This window comes from Podarcis muralis, chromosome 6 (genome assembly GCF_964188315.1).
Source record: "Podarcis muralis chromosome 6, rPodMur119.hap1.1, whole genome shotgun sequence".
NCBI classification, from domain to species: Eukaryota; Metazoa; Chordata; class Lepidosauria; order Squamata; family Lacertidae; genus Podarcis; species Podarcis muralis.
In genome coordinates, this window is record NC_135660.1 from 80152842 (window position 1) to 80171942 (window position 19101).

The 19101-nt window shown below is 42.3% G+C and overlaps 1 protein-coding gene across 2 annotated transcripts in view; it reads right to left on the bottom strand.

The window, feature by feature from the left end:
• Positions 1-19101, bottom strand: part of RET (ret proto-oncogene) — an 89180-nt gene that overhangs the window by 34116 nt on the left and 35963 nt on the right. For both annotated transcript variants that reach the window (XM_028729197.2, XM_028729198.2), the window contains 5 exons: positions 10772-11023; positions 9236-9526; positions 7259-7500; positions 5333-5534; positions 3133-3332 (listed from right to left, as the gene is read on the bottom strand). In XM_028729197.2, the coding sequence (XP_028585030.2) occupies positions 3133-3332; positions 5333-5534; positions 7259-7500; positions 9236-9526; positions 10772-11023 (1187 nt within the window). The remainder of the gene's footprint in view (positions 1-3132; positions 3333-5332; positions 5535-7258; positions 7501-9235; positions 9527-10771; positions 11024-19101) is intronic.

Below are 19101 nucleotides of genomic sequence, written 5' to 3' on the forward strand. Positions count from 1 at the left end.
TTGTAAAGCTAATTATAGGGGTGAAGTGGAATGTTTAGTTTGGTTAATCCATTCAGTCTTACTTTTAAAACTTCATTTATTTAGTTATTTCATCCATATATCTTTTAAATATTATTTAGTTTTCATCTCCCATTGCCTTCAATAGGATACCCAGTTTCTGTTTTGCTGCTTTTGCAACTTTTTTTTTGGGGGGGGGCGGGGGTTTCTTGATCCAATTAACATTAAGCTTTCAGAAATTCTCCTCCAAGGGATCCTATCTGAAATTTTAGACAGAAAATAAGGGAACTGATTTTATAGACAATAAAAAGGCAAAGCCCAACCGTGATCTAAACTAACTGTAAATAGAACTTTGCAAATTCAACTAAAGACACTCATAGGAGCAGCAAAACACACCAGGTGCTATCAGAACTCCAAGTCTGCCGTGTTGGGTAGGTTAGGATACAACATACCCGAGACCTTCACTGTCGAGGGGAAAACAGACAAGTATAAATACCCCTGCCAGCTGAAGTCACATAGGAAGTAATGGGCTGGGCCCAATCTGGGGAAATTAACCCCACACTAGGTACACTTCTTGCAGTAGGTGCCTAACATGAGTAAAAGATTGCTAAGCCACTAGCCAACATGACACCTGTGTCTATAAGCTAACTCTTGTATGACTTTTGTTTTGCAGATCACAACCACACAGGTCGCAGAGGCGCCTGGCATCAACCACAGGAGGCACGCATGATACGTGCTCAGCCACTCCAGACATGCTCTGCTTCTTCCCCTGTGCTGCAGGGGGAGAATTATGCTCTGGTGCCATACCAGCAACCACCTCCAGAGTCCTGGGTGGCCACCAGGGAGAGACCGGTGGTCCATTATCCAATGCTGAAGGCCATCAATCTAGCTATGGTTAGGATGTGAGCTGTGGTGTCATCACCATTACTGATGTGCCTGCTCACCTCCACCTGCCACACCTGAGAGGGAGTGTCCCCTATGGGAGCAAGGGGTATTTGGTCTGCCTGTCATTACTGCATGCTGCTGTGACTGTGTGGGCTTCCATGGCTCCAATAGAGTTCTCCTTCGCATTGCTATCTTTGTGTTGTCATGGTTTCTTGATTTGTGGGGGAGCATGTGGGGGCTGTGATTGCTGTGCGTTTGAGGGGTGCCAGCGTGTACACATACATTTGTTTCCAGTGTTGCACCGGGGTGTGCTTGTTATGTGCATGTGTTGGTGGTTGTGTGTGTTTTGGGTGGCTGCTATGTCAGGATTTGGTGGAAATTGTATGTCTTTGTGTCCGCTGCCAGGTGTGGGTGTTTTCTGCTTGCCCACAGTGTCTTTCAGCCACTGCCAAGTGGATTTTGGATGTAGCAGTTTTTGCGTTGACAAATTACGAGCAGCCATTAACCACTGTGGACCCATGAAGCTTAAACTGCTCTGCAACTATGTGGGTGCCACTTGCTCCCCCAGTCTTCCCCAATTCACACACTTGCACAGGCTATGGGTGCTATCCAACATTATTCCACTTAGTGTACGATTTACCAAGATCATGCAACTTTTAATTAATGTATTTCTCTAAAATATAAACTGCAAATCACTTCACCAGGAGAGACTGGTCCCTTCTTCCTCTCCTGGTGGCCATTAAAAACCAACTGCCCTGTGAGCAGGAGAGGAAGCAGCAGCAAATTGTCGTAAGTGCCACCTCTTTAAATAGCCTATTTTTACTGCCTTAATCATATGTTGCTGTTTTTATCAATCTAACGTACGCCACTCTAGGAGCCTTTTCAAGCGATGAGGGAGATGAAAATACTTTAAGTAAGTAAACACAAGGGAGTGGGGAGAGGTAGGAGTAATACAGTGCGAAGTGGATTGAAAATGCTTCAAGGAACTGCAAGGGGTGACTGAGTGGGAACTGTTTTTGTGAAAGACAAGAACAAACCAACCAAAAGACAGACCTGCAAATATTCACTGATGGAGGAGAAAATCTGCAGGGGCAAAAACAAAAACCCAAGCATTCTCTCCCTCTTTTATAGACTTTCACAATTCCCTCTCCTTAGCATTATGATTGGAAGGTTCTATGGGGGGGAAAGACCAACCAGAATGTTGGACACTTTGGTTACAATGTGTTTGAGCTGAAGACCAGGCAGACTCCTGACACCCTGCTCTCTCTGAAACCTCCATCTGACCTATTCTGACTCATAAGGGGTGGGGGGTGGGGATGAAAGCTAAAATAGTTTTGAGTGAGTATCAGATTATTTATACGATGCTTGGAATCATTTTGGAACTCGTGCATTCGTTTCTTTAATAAAAACGAATGAAACAAAGGGGCCCTTCATTTCATCTTGCCCATTCATTAAAAAATGAATGTACACTCAGCTGGTATTCTAGATCTACTGAAAGACAAACAACATTTGGTGGGGTAAATATGTAGGAAATGAAGGAGTAGTATGATCTAGCACAGGGTAGGCTTATGGGTGGTACATGCCCAGCAGTGGAAGTCAGCAGGGAGGGTTCCCTAGTGCTTAACCCAGCTGCCATTACTGCAAGACTCACATGAGGTGCGCTGAATTTTTGATAATATCTAAACAAATGGATTTTTTTAAAAAAAGATCAAAATCCCTAATATGAACATTTTCATACCTTTTGAGTGGCCCTGAAATTGCCTACTATGATGTCGCTTTTCAAGACTCCCTAGAACAACCCCACACACCCAAGGTTTGACACACTACAATATTCAACCTAGAGGTTGGTCACCGGAGGGACTGGTTTCTACAAGCCTAGAAGTGCAGCAGAGGACAGACTAGAAAACAAAGAAGAAACTCTACACCTTGCACCATTAGAGCTGAGATGCTGTATGAGAAGAGGACGAAGGTAGCCATTGAGACATCTCCCTTCTGGAATGAAACTCCCCAGAAATGGCAGGGGACTCTGTGCTCTCTTTCCAACCTGAGAGGAAGCACGCAAAACACGCCCACCCTTGGCACAAGAAATTGTACTATTTATTTATTTTTATTAAAAAAAAGTTGGAAAGACAACAAAGGACATAATCAACCTCTGAAGGATATTCATTTATATAAACGTTTTCCGGCACAAGTCAACTGTAAATTCCAAGTTGAATTTCCAAATGGAACAAAAGAGCACACAATCCTTACTTGTGAAAAGTTGGCAGCATTTCTGTTCACTGTGAACTGATATGTCACGTTTGAAAACTGGATGCTGATTGGAAGAATGGTGACATTGAAGTGGAGCATCAGGGATTTGTTAGGCCCCTGGTATTCTGTGTCGTTCACAATAACGTCCACCTGGTGGGAGCTGCTTTCAGTAACTGAAATGCTCTTGCCTAACACCAGTCCTGCAGAAACAGAAGACTGGACTCATTAAGTTCGCAATACATAAACACTTCAGGGATATTCTCTCGAGGAAAGAGAAAGGTAGTCAAGAGAGACATCCAGTGGACACAGAAAGCAGGGCAAAAACGGCTGGTTTGGCATGCAGGAGTGAAAAAGGCACCCTAAGAGCAGATTGTAGAATCAGAGTGTCATAGAACTGGAAGAGGCCACAAGGATCCTTTAGTCCAACCCCCTGCAATGCAGGAATCTTTTGCCCAAAGTGGGGCTCAAACCCACAACTTTGAGATTAAGAGTCTCAAACTCTACAATGTAGAGCTCATGGCGAAAATTGGGCACAGGCATAACGGTGTGCAGAGTTCTGTTTTATAAGACAAATCAAGACCCCCACTAAGCATGTACATCAGGGAGAAACAGAAGAAACAATCTTATTTGGAACAGTTACATGACCCAACATAGGCTCTTCAGCCCTCTTTCAATCATACTTGTCACAGAGATGTGTCTGGCCCCTTCATTATGCAGTTTTCATCAGACATACCTCTTTACTCGGGCCTTAGACACTTGAGATATATATTTTAGGACCTACCACATTCTCTTGATTGTAATTAGTTTAAACTGCTTTTAATACAGTGGACCCTCGGGTTATGTTACCTTAGGGTAACTTAACTTTCAGGTTGCGAATGCGGCAAATCTGGAAGTGTATACTTCCAGGTTCCGCTGCGCACACATGTGCAGAAGCACTCTATCATGCCATGCACATGCGCAGAAGATGCACCTCTAGATGCAGACTTTTTGGGGTGCGTACAGACCCCATGAACGAATGAAGTTCATATCAGGAGGGTCCACTGTATTGTATTTTAAAATAACAACAACCTGCAGGAGAATGCAGGTGAAAGGCTCATTTTTTATCTGATAAACCATGGCTTGTTGGACCAAGACTTATGTCTGAGCCAGAACAGTTATTATACTTTCATTTAAAGGAAACAGTATTACTATTCATTGTACAGATTGGAATATAATCTGACCATATGAATTTGTACAACAGTTGCAATTAAAAGCTCTTGGTTTCTTGTCACCATATAAATATTGAAAAGGCCAGTTAATTCCATCTCCTAAAATTTGAAATTGCTCCAAACCATCTTGAACTTTAAAATTGTTAACTGGCTTATTTTAGGACACAAATCTTTATCTTTAGTCCACTAACGCAGCTGGGAATTATGCCAACAAAAGAACTGAACTGAAGGTGCTGAACATGAACCGTTGAGCTGTGAGCACAATGGCATTCCATTGTTGGTGAGGATTTTCAAGCATACCTGGCAAGTTCCCATGGTTGGCCATGAACTTGCGTTTGCATATTCTTGCCTTCCATAGTAAAGGCAGTTTACCGTAAGGGATTTAGTTAATAAAAGGCAACCTTGGTTTCTTTGAACATCTCAAAACTGAAAAACATTTCCATGGCAAAATCCAACTGTTGCCCCAATTCCAGAAGGGAGGGCCATGTCTGTTGCTGGTGTATATCTCAACATAAATAAATAATTACAGTGCAGTGCTCAAACAGGTCCTAGTTTGTTGCAAAGCATAGGAGATTATACTTCCACCAATGGTGATTAGTCAGGTCTGTTATCTGTGAAAGGGATAATGTGGAGCACTCCACATGTTCTGGACTATGATTCCCATAATTCCTGGCCATTGGCCATTCTGGCTGAATCTGATGGGACTTTTAGTTCAGAATGTCTGGAGGTTACCAGATTTATGACTATTCTATACTGCCCCTACTGGCTGAAAGGATTATTGCTACAGCATCACAATTATCTCTTTAGCACTGGCCACTGGACCACAATGCATTATTATCTCATGACATTCCCTGCCCTTCCAGAAGTCTGATACTATTATTTATTATCTCACATCTTATGATTCAAAAGCTGGATAAGGCAGCAAAATGCGGAACTAGTTCTTTGTAAGCATACTACTACTCCTTTGGGAATAATAATCCACATAAACTTACTGTATTCGTGTCGTGTTCCCCGCACTTGGCTGCCATTTGGGTTGAACAAGATCTCATGGAAGTTGTGCTCCACTTGAAATGTCTCCTTGATCCATGGATCAGATGTACTTATGGTGCCAGTGTACTTCTTCCTGCTACTCTCTATAGGGAAAATAGGGGTGGTGTCCGCATCGTAGACAGTTAATTCTGCAATGACAGTGCCCTTTAAAAGAGAATAGGTGGGAGGAAATTGCTTGCAGTCACAATATATTATTTCTGGCTTGGCATTTAAGCATTATCCTAGGATGAAAAATATAATGTAAAGTGCTTCAATATGCAACAGATTTACAAGGTCATGATAATTATCCCATTAGAAAAGAGTACAGTAAAGGTGTCTGCTTGATCTCAATTAGCAGGAATCTGGATTACTGGTTTTAGATTCAGATATGCTTCCTCAAACCAACATTGTATACATGATTAAGCTTGCTGGTGAATAGTTAGCATACAGGTTTTCATTCAGCATTCAGAGTATACGGTGGTCCTTCAATTTTAACTCTCCAGAGCTAGCTGAGGTGGATAAAATGGGAAAAAATGGTTCTGGCCTCTTGGTGGCAGCAAATATCCAAAAACGGTAAATCCCTCCAACGCAAAATCTAGCAGCCAAAGAAATAAGTTGCCCAGGAAAGAAACAGGCCTATAATTTTAAACTTACTTTTCTCGTGATAAATCTGTTAGAACTTTTTAACAAAAATATGAGATTGTATTAAAGGGAGCTCCAACACAATAGCACTCTGGAGTGTTTAAGAGTGAAATGGGGTGGGGTAGGAGAGGGGACACTCCTAAAATCTTCCCCCATTGTCCTATATAAAAGGGTTTCAGATTTCTTCATTTATTTAGGAGTGGGGCAAGCTACTAGCTCTGGCCCTGACTGCTTTATTTATTTAAGAAAACCTACTGCCATAGCATCCTGAACATCCCAAATTTCATCTGACTGCTTTATCACAATACAGCTGGGGGAGAGAGAGGAAATGTAGCGCAGGAAGGAGAGTCCTTAAAACTTATGATGTACATTCACTTGACTATAGACTGAGTGGGACTTAAGCAGGCTAGTTCCCTCCGTCTCCTTCCATTTTCCATTGATATTTTAGCTGACGCCTTCAATGGCTCAACTGCCCTCAAACACAGATTTAATTGAGAAGATTCACACACACTGCCCCGACTTCCAATTGCTTTCGACATATTTCCACAACCCCAGAGCAGACAATTATGCTGCTAACAGAAAACAATGGAGAAATCCAGGATTTTAACAAAGCATCTTCCTCCTCAACCACCAAATAGGCAGCAGGGAGGAAAAGATCTCTTGTAATTTGCATTCAATGTAATGTGACCCTGGAAGTTCCCTCTCCAGACAATGAGATGAGTTACTCTACTATTTTCTTATCTCAATGACCTCAATGTTCCGTATGTCCTGGAAGCTCACAGGGTCCTTTAGAACATTTATTTTCTGATGGTTTACAACCTTATATGCTTCTGCATGTTTTGGAGGTGTCTAAGTGTGTGAACAGCATTACATTATGACTCCTTGGTATTTGACAACCCAAAATTTGCTACTAGAGGGAATTAATGATTAACATCATATTCTGGGAGAATGTTTTGTATTCATATGGGTTGCTTCTGGAAGTGCTCCCATCAACACCCTCAAGAAGAAATGTTTCACTGAAAATTTATCCATGTAACTCTTGGGATGGACAAGCAAGATCCGTGTTTCCTACCAGGTCCTACTACAGGAAAACTTTACATGGACCCCAACTCTACATTTCCGCATGGATGTGCTCAAAAGAGCCCTTCAAAACATGCAAAAATCATGGGAGGAAGTGGGAAGGTTGCAAAGGACTCTTAAATCACCAACAAGTCACAGTAGCACATTGCATCATCATGGAGCGTTACCTTTTTCCTGCTGAACTCCACAACTGCATCTGCTGTGTTTGTGTCATTAGGCAAGAAGGGGGGCATGTCATCTTCATCAAAGACAGCTACAAGAAATGGCACCTCCTTAAAAGTTTCCGTGGAACCTTCTGTCACAGTACATTTGGCAATCAGCTCATACTTCTCTCGCTCCTCTCGATCCAGAGGCTGTGCCACGCTGATACTCGCCGTGTCCATGTTGTAAAGAAATGGCACACCTTTATCTAGAAGACAGCAAGAATACCGTCTCATTCCATCACTAACAAAGCAGGAGCTCTCTGTGATACAACCTTGGGGGTAAAGGATCCTATGCCAGAAGTAGACAATTCACTATCAGCAACACCCAAACTGCAACTCAAATCCAGTCAATTTGCATGTTTCTGTTATTTACACCATTCTTCAATCTTAGAACTCTTTATAGAGTTCTGGAAATCGTGCTGGATATAAAAGACTGCAATTAGGGGTTCTATACCTGTCCCCCTGTTCTATACCTTTATTGTATCTCTGGTTTGCTCTGTCTGGCATTTCATTCCTCCTCATATCATTAGGGAAGACCCACTCACCCCCGGGTGATAAAGACCCACCACACCTACTGTCTAGTGTGCCTGTGCCACACTAGCGAATGAACTATTAATGGATGAACTGTGGCTCATGACAAAGCTTTTTTCTGTTAAATTAATAATAATAATAATAATAATAATAATAATAATAATAATAATAATTTATTATTTGTACCCTGCCCATCTGGCTGGGTTTCCCCAGCCACTCTGGGCAGCTTTCATAGAAACCAAAAAACACTAAAATATCATACATTAAAAACTTAAGGGATAGTTATTGTTTCTAATGCTTCATTGTTCTATTATATATATAGTTAACCTTATGCTTATATATCTTTAATGATGGCGTAATGTTTTTAGCTATGATCTTGTTACCAACTTTGAATATTTTTCAGTGGAAAAGCAAGGGCGAGGGGACTACCTGCACCCTGTATCAAAGCAGGCACGTTAAATCTTGCAACAGAGTGAAATGAGGGAGATGAAACTTCAGGGAGCAAGAGAAAGCTGAACGGAGATTTACAAGGCAGGCTCAGGTAGTTTTTGAGGCAGAGGACTGTTCCTTCCTCCTTAGTGGTGGTGCTGAAGGACAGCAGAGAACAGGTCAAGGCAAGACACTACTGTACTGCAGGAAGTGCCTTTGTCCTGTTGCTAAGAGTCACTGCTTTGAGACACCCCTGCTCCAGTCTTACAGGAAAGAAAATGTGGAAAGGTTCATTATTCTATTTATCTATTTTAAATGCTTCTTTACCTGCCTTTCCCAGATGCTCCAGGCAGCTCAAAACGTAAGTTACATCATAATCAAGATGAAGAGGAAAACTAGCATTGGTTTGGCTTGGATTTTTAAAATTTGAATCACTGGAAGCCCTTAAACACTTCAGCAAATACCCAGCCACATAAACGTTCCAAGACTTTTGCCGCAATGGTGGGGATGTGAAAATTCTCTTTCAGGACCATTATAATGTATTAGCCAGAATTCCCATCGATAATTCTTCTTAATATGGAATTTCAACCATCACTGATACAGTGTTTACTTAAGGCTTTTCTGAAAATAGTGAAATATTCCTAATTAAACAATGAAGGCCATGAAATCTGTTGCTTAAGGTTTTTTTTAATTTATGGAATTTGCTGTACCACTGCACATATGGGAGGAGGGGGGAATGGTATAACTTCTATACCTAATCCAAGTTTCCAAATGTTTTGACCAAGTATTTTCATATGTGGCTTCTACCTATGCAAGTGCCTTTGAATGCAAACTTTTTCTCAGCTTCCAATACCTCCTCCAGAGGCTCATGGGAGCCATATTTGGAAGTATGTTCTAAAGGTGAGCAGAAAACCCAATGAAATAAGGATTTGTGAAGGCAAACAGGGTCCCCGCTGCCCACTGGACAAGGAGCTGCTTTACCTGCTATCACCTCATAGGAAATGCTTGCATTCTGGCACTGGTTTTGCAGAGGATATGACTGGAGCTGATGGAATATCCCTGGTGGTTTGTTCTCCTTGATGTGAAAAGAAAGGTCCATATTGGAAAAACACAACTGGCTTGGCATCCCATAACTGCAAGCTGGCATGGTGGAATTGATAACAGAAAGCTTCACCAATACTTTGGTATAAGATTCATGGCACTCCTTCCCTTGGAAAGGTTGGGGTGAGACGAAAACTTGGAGGATCAGCTTTGATACCGAAATTCCTGGAACTATTAGGGAGGAGACAAGAGAAACAGGGAAGATTACAAAGAACCTTCATTTTAGCCATTCAGCATCATCTATGGTTCTATACCCACCTAGACAAAGCACCCCAAACAGCTGCCCACCATGTAACTCTGAAGTGTTCCCGCTGAGATCACAGAATCACAGGATGGTAGAGTTGGAAGGGATCCTGAGGGCCATCTAGTTCAACCCCCTGCAGCGCATAACTCTTTTGCCCAATGTGGGACTCGAACCCAGGACCCCGAGACTAAGAGTCTCATGCTCTACTGTTTGAGCTATTTGGCCTCTCCTTCTCCCAAGTGCCACTGAATCACTTTGCCCTGATTGGAGGGAAGACCTTTCAAAGGGTTTTCATGGAACTTCCCCCCCCCCCTTGCAGTCTGTCTTTGCTCTTTTATTAGGGTTTTAATATTTCCATGTATACTGCTTTCTGAGACTGGCCCGAAGAAGGACGTAGAAAAAAAACCAATCTTAAATAAAGAATTGTAATTTTCTGTTAACCGCAACAAACAACAATTAAGTCTCTAGTTTGTTCTTGTTCCTCTTTCTGTACAGTTCATTCAGAGCTAGGATTTGGGGTTTACAAGTAAGTTAAACATAACCTTAGAGTGCAGAGAGTTATTATTTCACTCATCTGTTACACGTTCCAAGAATCAATTAGAACAATTCGTCCAAGTGTTATCTCCTTTGACTGAGTGGCTTGAACCAAAGTAGCAGAGAAGGACACATGAGAAGATAAATGGCCAAGACACTCTGGGCAACCTTCATATAATAAACTGCTATTTGCGAGCATCCTTTGAGGCGTAATTCACTGTCTCCACACATTAACAACAAGTAAACAAAACAGAATTACATTATTATTGATGCATCTCTTCTTGTGCCAATCATTAAAACTAATGTATTTGTGGTATGATATGTTTCTATAGGCAAGGGGCTGACTGGGTGGGGGAATAACGTGATGATTAATTTCTTGATCTCGGGGGTAACAACAGGATTGTTTGTTGTTCTTGCAGTTTACTGACATGGTCACCCGTCTTCTTATTGGTGTCTGTGCCAATATTTAGGAAGAGGTTCCAGAGTACCTTCCATTCAATGGAGAGTTCTACTGATTTGGTAACAATTAGTATCTGGATAAATTCCACCAGATGCAAATGAAGGTAAACATGATACCACCCCCCACCCCACCCCCACCCTAGTGCAATGAGGACATCTGCTTCATCTGCATGACTTACACAGCATATCGAAGTCCTCCCTATCTAGACTCTTATTGAGGAAAAGAAGTCCAGTTTTCTCTTGGATTTGAAACCAGAGATTGTCTTTACTTCCAGCTCGTGGGATGTGGAGTTGTGGGCACAGCCAAAAATATGTATTCTCCTCTTCCGAATCTTTCAAGGCATGGATCTGCAGCAGGGGGGTTCCGCTGGGTTGGTCAAGGTAGACGTTCTCATGATATTCCCTCCGGGGAAAGTAGAGGCCAAAGGCAACTGGAAAAGATACAGAAATGAAGGTATGCAATATGTACAATGACTAGGTGGACCTTTTTTTTTTTTAAAAAAAAAAAGCACTTTGCAAAGGCAACACATTTCCTTTCTGTAACTTTCAAGAGATATATTTGTCCAGCTGGTTCTTTGGTTGATCATGCTAGATTAACCACCTCTTCCCCAAATACCTGCCTCCATATTGAGATCTGCCTCATAAGTTTTTACAGATCCCACCCCCATCTGGTAGGTGGTGACTGGACACGGGGACCTTCTATGGAGTCACATTCCAGGTTTGGAACTCGCTCCCTAGGAAGCTTCAGCTGTGGCTGGGTTTACTGCTTTTTTTGACACCAGGTGAACCCTTTTTAAAATTTTCTCAGGCCTTTTCAATCTCTGTTTTTATTTTGGATGTCATCTGGTCAACTTGCTTCATAATGCTTGTTAATTTCAGCATTGTTGTAACACATTTTTGCACTGGGAGCTATTCTGATCAATCTCAGCTGCCCATAACTGACCACTTGCCCTCTGGAGTCATTTATCCATCCCAAACACCTCCCTTATATTAAACCTTTCTTAATTTTCAAGCAATTTTCCTGTGAACACTCTTCTTCCAGTGGCTAATGCATGAACCCACACTGTATCAAATCAACACTGACCTATTTGACATACCTACACTATAGACCTAAACTGATTTAACAGTAATTTCAAAATCATATGCAATAAAACTGCACAGAAAAGGTCAAAATGTTTTTTTAATCAAGTCTATGCTGAAAGCAACGGATCACTCTCAGTACCATTTTTTATTTCCCTTCCTGGTACTACTAAGCACTTTATTTAATTAGAGCTTAATCAGAACCCATTTCCTACAGTTTCATTCTCAGCAGGCAGCTCTGAAGTGTGGTTCTATATTTCCTTCCCTCAGACAGCTGCCTTTCCACATTGTTCACAAATCTGAAAAAGGTCTACAACTGTTAAAGAAGGAGCACTGATAAAGGCAGGTATGGAGCTGTAAAATATGCAGCAAAGGAGCCTTGTTTTATGCAGTTATTTCGTTTGGTCTGAATGAATCCAGGACCAGGAGTGTAGATGTCAAAAGCATTGATACCTGAACTCTCAGATGCTTCTCTGCTTCATATAAAGGAAACAAACTGACAAATATGAAATAATAAAATACGTTACATCAGGAACTATGGCACTGCAATCTAACTTGAACCAACAACACTGCAATTTAAACCTATGTTTGGAAAGCAAGGCAGAGGCGTCCTGCAAGATTTGTTCTACTGCTAAAACAATATTCTCCACAAACATATTTTCTAAGAAATGCAGGTACTGGGATTCACCCCACCCATGGCAAGGAAAAGTCTTTATGGCCCCACATCAGAGACTCTTGTTAGTCCCATACTCCCTGTCCTCATCAGTGCTCTTCACTCACCACATTACCTGGGGGGGGGGGGATGCTACTGTGCTGATTCTGAGGTCTTTACACCATTTATTTTATTTATTATTAACTTTATACAAGGCTTGAGCTTCTTCCATGGAGCTCAACACATGGTTCTCTTGCCTCTCCATTTTATTTTCGCAACCATCATGTGAGGCAAGTTAGGCTGAGAGACTGCGACTGGCCCAAGGGCACCCAGTGGGCTTTATGACTGAGCAGGGATTTCAACCCTGATCTTCCAAGGTCCTAGTTCAACACTCTAACCAATACACCACACTGGGATCACACCATACCGTTTACATCACACAACCTGCATCTGAACCCTCTTAACTAATCTTAAGTGCTTTCTCATTGAACTCGGTGTTTTTGGCAACCTCTCTCCCTAGGTCCATAGGCTAATATGAACATTGTGCGGTATTTGTCTTCCCCCATAAATTCCCTTTCTCTTCAATGAACACAAAGCTAGATGCAAGGTGACCAGAGATGCCTGATTCTAAGAGTTTCTCCTAGTGAGCATCCTTAATTTCAACATCCCAGACTCCCTGAAAGTAGTGACATCATCTATGACATTGTGGTATATGTAATGCATGGAGAACCTCAGGCCTCTCTATATCTGACCCTATGAACTCTCCCCATCCATAACCACTCTTCCAAGCCTGCAACCTTCACTGACCCTGTTTTGAGTGTTTTGCCTGGCTAGAATGCCTCTTCCTTGCCTGTGTGGAGGACAGAGAGGGGTGCAAGAGTGTGTTAAGAACTAGGCTACTGTTCAAAGCTAAGATTTGGGCTAGTTGTTCTGCTCACTTTTGTCTCTGGCCTCACCCAGCCCTAGCCTGTGTGCCCCACTCCCCCGTCCCCTGGAAAGCAATGAAGCTCTCTGGCTAAAAATAATAATTCCCTATCCCTAGTATACACGGAATTTTAACTATGGTGCCAAGAAAATTTTGAACATTGAAAAACATTGAAAAGCCAGCATCTTTTTTGCCTAATAGGCATCTCTTTCCAAAGCAGCTAACGAACAAAAGAAACAAAGTTTCTTTAGCCGCAGCATTCCCTAAATTAGAGCCCACTGCTTCAGCTCTTGTCCACATACAAAGTACAGTGTATACCTACTTCCTTCTGAATAGACAAACACAGGACTGCACTTTTAGCTGTCTCTTATTGTTGGACTTGCTTAATCAAGACCCAACAGAATGCTGTGCATTGCAGGTACACATTTCTATTTGGAAACATTACATAATTCCTTTGAAATATGGTCATGATTCACAAGACCACTGCCACTAGCAATGAATCACTGTAGCACGATTTACGGCTGCCTTTGTGATTTGTTCTAATGTATCATACATTAAACTGATAATCTAGGACAGTAATAAAGGAGGTGAACATTTATTAATAATTTCTTGCTGAAGGGTCTGACAAGTTGCAAAATGAAAACTAACAGCTCTTAAGAGAATGCCCTTGTTGTTTTCCACCTTTCCGCAATAATTTATTACTGCCATTTTATTTTGCACCTCACTACTCTGTGGAGTTTTTGTCACGAATCAAACTTGAAAGGCACCCATTTTTTCATGTCTTTAATCAACTAGCAATAAAGGTAAAGGTAAAGGGACCCCTGACCATTAGGTCCAGTCATGGCTGACTCTGGGGTTGTGGCGCTCATCTCACTTTATTGGCCGAGGGAGCCGGCATACAGCTTCCAGGTGATGTGGCCAGCATGACTAAGCCACTTCTAGCGAACCAGAGCAGTACATGGAAATGCCATTTACATTCCCACCAGAGCGGTACCTATTTATCTACTTGCACTTTGATGTGCTTTTGAAATGCTAGGTTGGCAGGAGCAGGGACTGAGCAACGGGAGCTCACCCCGTCACAGGGATTCGAACCACTGACCTTCTGATCAGCAAGTCCTAGGCTCTGTGGTTTAACCCACAGTGCCACCTGTGGCCCTTCCAACTAGCATTCGTCAAATGCAAATTTACTTATCACAAGTACAGTGGTACCTCGGGTTAAGAACTTAATTTGTTCTGGAGGTCTGTTCTTAACCTGAAACTGTTCTTAACCTGAGGTACCACTTTAGCTAATGGGGCCTCATGCTGCCGCCATGCCACCACCACACAATTTCTGTTCTCATCCTGAAGCAAAGTTCTTAACCCGAGGTACTATTTCTGGGTTAGCAGAGTCTGTAACCTGAAGCGTCTGTAACCCGAGGTACCACTGTATGGCTCTACCCATTTTCTCTTGCTACCCCTACAGCATGGATCTCTCCTCAAAATCTACCTTTCTTGCAAGAGGCCTCTTCCCAGGTCATGCCTCTCATTGCCCTTTCTTCACACCCTCCTTGAGGGTCCTTGCACTCTGACGACGATGCTTGTGGTTTGAGTGTGTGTAGAGACTACCCTACTGTAAAAGGGTAAATTCATTGTTTCACTCACTTTTGACTCTGGCCCCCACCCACCACTGGCTTGTGGTGCCCAAAAGGGAATAAAGGTAAAAGGTAAAGGACCCCTGGATGGTTATGTCCAGCCAAAGGCGACTATGGGGTTGTGGCGCTCATCTCTCTTTCAGGCCAAGGGGGCCAGAGTTTGTCCACAGACAGCTTTCTGGGTCACGTGGCCAGCATGACTAAACTGCTTCTGGCACAACGGAACACTGTGGTGGAAACCAGAGTGCATGGAAATGCCGTTTACCTTCCCACCGCAGTAGTACCTATTTATCTACTTGCACTGGCCTGTTTTCAAACTGCTAGGTTGACAGGAGCTGGGACAGAGCAATGGGAGCTCATCCTGTCACGGAGATTCAAACTGCCAACCTTCTGATCAGCAAGCCCAAGAGGCTCAGTGGTTTAGACCAAAAGGGAATATACAGTCTCAGATTGGAAAAAAGTTCCCTATCCCAAGCTTAACCTCTTAATCATCATCCCAAACTGTAACCAAGTGACAAATGCATGCAGCTGCATTTGCCCACATTCATCCTTTGGCATCCTTGTGTCTCCCCCACCTCCTTCCTCGCAGGGTGTCCAAAAAGGGGGCAAAACATGACATAGATTTACATGCACTACTTTACATGTACAGGTGCAGATTTAGAAATCATTGCTGCAATTTAAATTTCACAGAAGGCAAGCCGATTAATTTCCATTCAGATCAGCACAAATCAATTGCAGTATTCAATTAATTCACACCCCGCCCCAGATAACCCCAAATTAATAAGGACCTATCCAATTAAGTTACCCCCGATTAATTGCCCACCCAGATCCCGCTCCAAAATCATTTCCTCTTCAATTGCTTGCCCCAGTCATCAATCATCATTACCCAGCTCCATAAATTAAATTCCTAAGAAGTAATAAGGTGCCTGGGTGCACAATTCTGTTTGGAGTGGGAATCTTAACAAAAGACAAGGAGGGTGGGGTTTATGGCTTTAAAAAGCAATTAATATGTTGGCCTGCTGTTGCTTTCCCCGCTGTGGCACATTACAAGTAAGGTAATTCCATCCCCAAATCACCTCCTGACCAGCATCTTATGCTGTGTATACAGACTGCAACCCCATATCAAGACCCACTTCTTTTCTGTGAAATAAGCATTCATAGAAATAGGGCATCATGAAGTCTCCACCCTCCTCCTAACAGCAGTCAGTAGGGTTGAAGCAGAAGGGCATTGGGGGTGGGGCAACTGATGGTAATGTTGTTGGTGTTTTTTTTTGGTCACTCTGCAAAAAGATGGATTCAAATCAGCTTACAAAAACAAACATTTAAAAAACAAGAGTAAACCAAGCCTGAGGGCTGGCTTGTGATATTTGTATTGATTTGTAAGTTGTGCATGAAGTTTTCCAGGCTGCAGAGCGGGGTACAAGCACTCTGAAAAATTAATTACTCGGGGCAAACTAAATTATCGTACTTATGTACACAATTTATTTGCATCATTTGTCAATATGAAATATTATAAATAAATAAACACACACACACAGAGACGGGAGGTAATTAAATATGAAGCTGAAAGAAAACCTTCATTGGTTGAGTCTATCAGGGATCTCTTCAATCATTTGTTTCTAAATAAACACTGAGTGAATATTGGCCTGAAATGACAACTTATTTTAGGAATGTTTATTGATTACAATTTGTTTCTGTTATTTCTAGTCTTTTATTTTTTTCTTCAGTTTTCATTTGATAATTTTTTTCCACCAAAAAACTTGTCAAGCTCACAAAACCAGGCTTAACTACGGTGGTTTCAGTGCTGGGGGGGGCGGGGGGGCGGGGAGAGAATCTTGGTTACAAACTAGGAGGCAAAAGATTTCCCCCTAATTATATACTTTACACTGTGCAAACAAGGCCTCTTTATGACACTTATTTAAACTACATTTGCTGTATTTTCAGAGAACAGCATTTCTATCACAGAATAAAAAGTCCCATTTCTTATCCCTAGGATTTCACCACATCTTATTGATACCAGGTCGTGTTATTAACTATATCCTTACTTATTCTGATTGTGAAGCCGGGGCTCTCTCTCTTTTTAACATATAGAAAAGATAACGAGGTTACCAGACAAACATGATGCTTGCTATTAATAACCCACTATTTGTGGTTAAGTATCATATTTCAGTAATCAATCAGAGCGGTGGTGGAAGCGAGAGTTCTTAAGATGGCTACAGTTATTAATGATGATTGACAGTTGTTCAATTGCAAATATTTAACTACTTGATGTTTCACTATCCTAGCATAAAATCATGGAAGTGGGAAGGCCTGAGCTGTTGGCGGTCTCTGAAGGGAATCCCCCACAAAATTGATTTCCTATGTGCTTCCTTGAGCTTATGCAGAAAATGAGTAGCAGAGGGGTTTTTTGTCTACAAAGTGATGTTCAATCTTCCAAAACACTGCTTTGCACATAGATACAGAATATATATTTACTTTACTATTCAATATTCTGCCAGTACTGAAATAATTCAACACATATAACTAAGGAGCCTCTTATAAGCATACTACAAGCTGTTGGCATCCGTCTGTCTCGAGAGACAATGGAGTATGCCTCCAGGGGTGAAGTCAAAACCACTGTGTTAGCAGCACTGAAGTGACTTCCCCAAAGCACAAGCCTGGGCAGTGTGTATTGAGCTCCTGGGCTGCCCAAACAACAAGACCCTCCCCCGGCCTTGTTGATGTGGTCCAAAGGAACGTAGAGCGATACTTGGCTGCAGGAGTTGCCGGAAAGAGGGGCAGAAGATGCCATCCAACCGTCGTAGGGACTCCACTCTGGATTTGTGTAGGATTTATTCCTTACAAGTACTTAATTATGTCCCCCCCCCCCCCATTCACAGTGGGAAAGCAAGATTTCACCCACCCCACTGGTCACCTTTAAGTGAGCAGAGCATCAGAATACAATGTGCGCATGTCCTGTTACCAAATTTCATGAGAGAACTTTAGGTGTAAAAATGATGGTCCAATCCAACAGGGGGGGGGGAAACTACTCACACGAAATGGTGGGTGGCTATGAAGAAGAAGAAGAAGAAGAAGAAGAAGAAGAAGAAGAAGAAGAAGAAGAAGAAGAAGAAGAAGAGTAGTAGTAGTAGTAGTAGTAGTAGTAGTAGTACTTTGGATTTGATATCCCGCTTTATCACTACCCGAAAAAGTCTCAAAGCAGCTAACATTCTCCTTTCCCTTCCTCCCCCACAACAAACACTCTGTGAGGTGAGTGAGGCTGAGAGACCTCAAAGAAGTGTGACTGGCCCAAGGTCACCCAGCAGCTGCATGTGGAGGAGCAGAGATGCGAACCCGGTTCACCAGATTACGAATCTACCGCTCTTAACTACTACACCACACCGGCTCTTCTTGTGAATGCTCTTCTTGTGTGCAACTCTAATAATATTGTGTTCAATGCCACTTCAAGGGGAAAGAGTAAGAACAGAGCGCTTGATTCAGAATGGAGGGCTTGGTTCAAATCTCCCCCCAGTCATGATGACCAGTATTGAAAAAGATTTGGGCAGACTGCTAGGTTGGTCTTTGAGCCCACTCAAACATGAGCACAGCCCACCACCACCCTTTTCCACTGACATTTGCAACAGGGCAGCCAAAGGAAGAATAAGTGCTCCCAGAAGATGATAATTTGGCATCCCAGAAATAGAAAAGCCAGTGTCTATTCCCTGTCACCATAATTCACAGCTACCTTTTCTTTTCTTTTTCGTAGGGTACAGAAGTCTTCCATCTGTGTTGCTTGGTCTCTAATGGGCTCATTCACACAAAGAAAAGTCTCCAGTTGACTCTGCATTCAACAAATGATAATCACATATGAAGTAACTGATCCATCACCTTCACACACCTCTCTCCAGGTTCACTGATGACACAGACAGCATTATTACGATGTCACAATTCCATGTAACTGCTAAGCCTCACATTCATATATGGGGCAAAGCAAAGCAAGGGCACAGGGCTGGTTGGGATGAATGTCTATTCTTCTGTATAGGTCCCTTGAAAGCATTACAACCACGTATGAACATCTGGTGAGACTTTGGATAACAAGAGGAGGAAGGGGGGGGGAGGAGGAGAAGGATCTGAGAAGCACTGTGTTGGGGTTTTCTTTCTACCATTTCAGCCCTGGTCTGAAGTGATTATTTGTATCTTCATGAATAAATACAGCAATACTATCTCCCCAGAGACTTCACA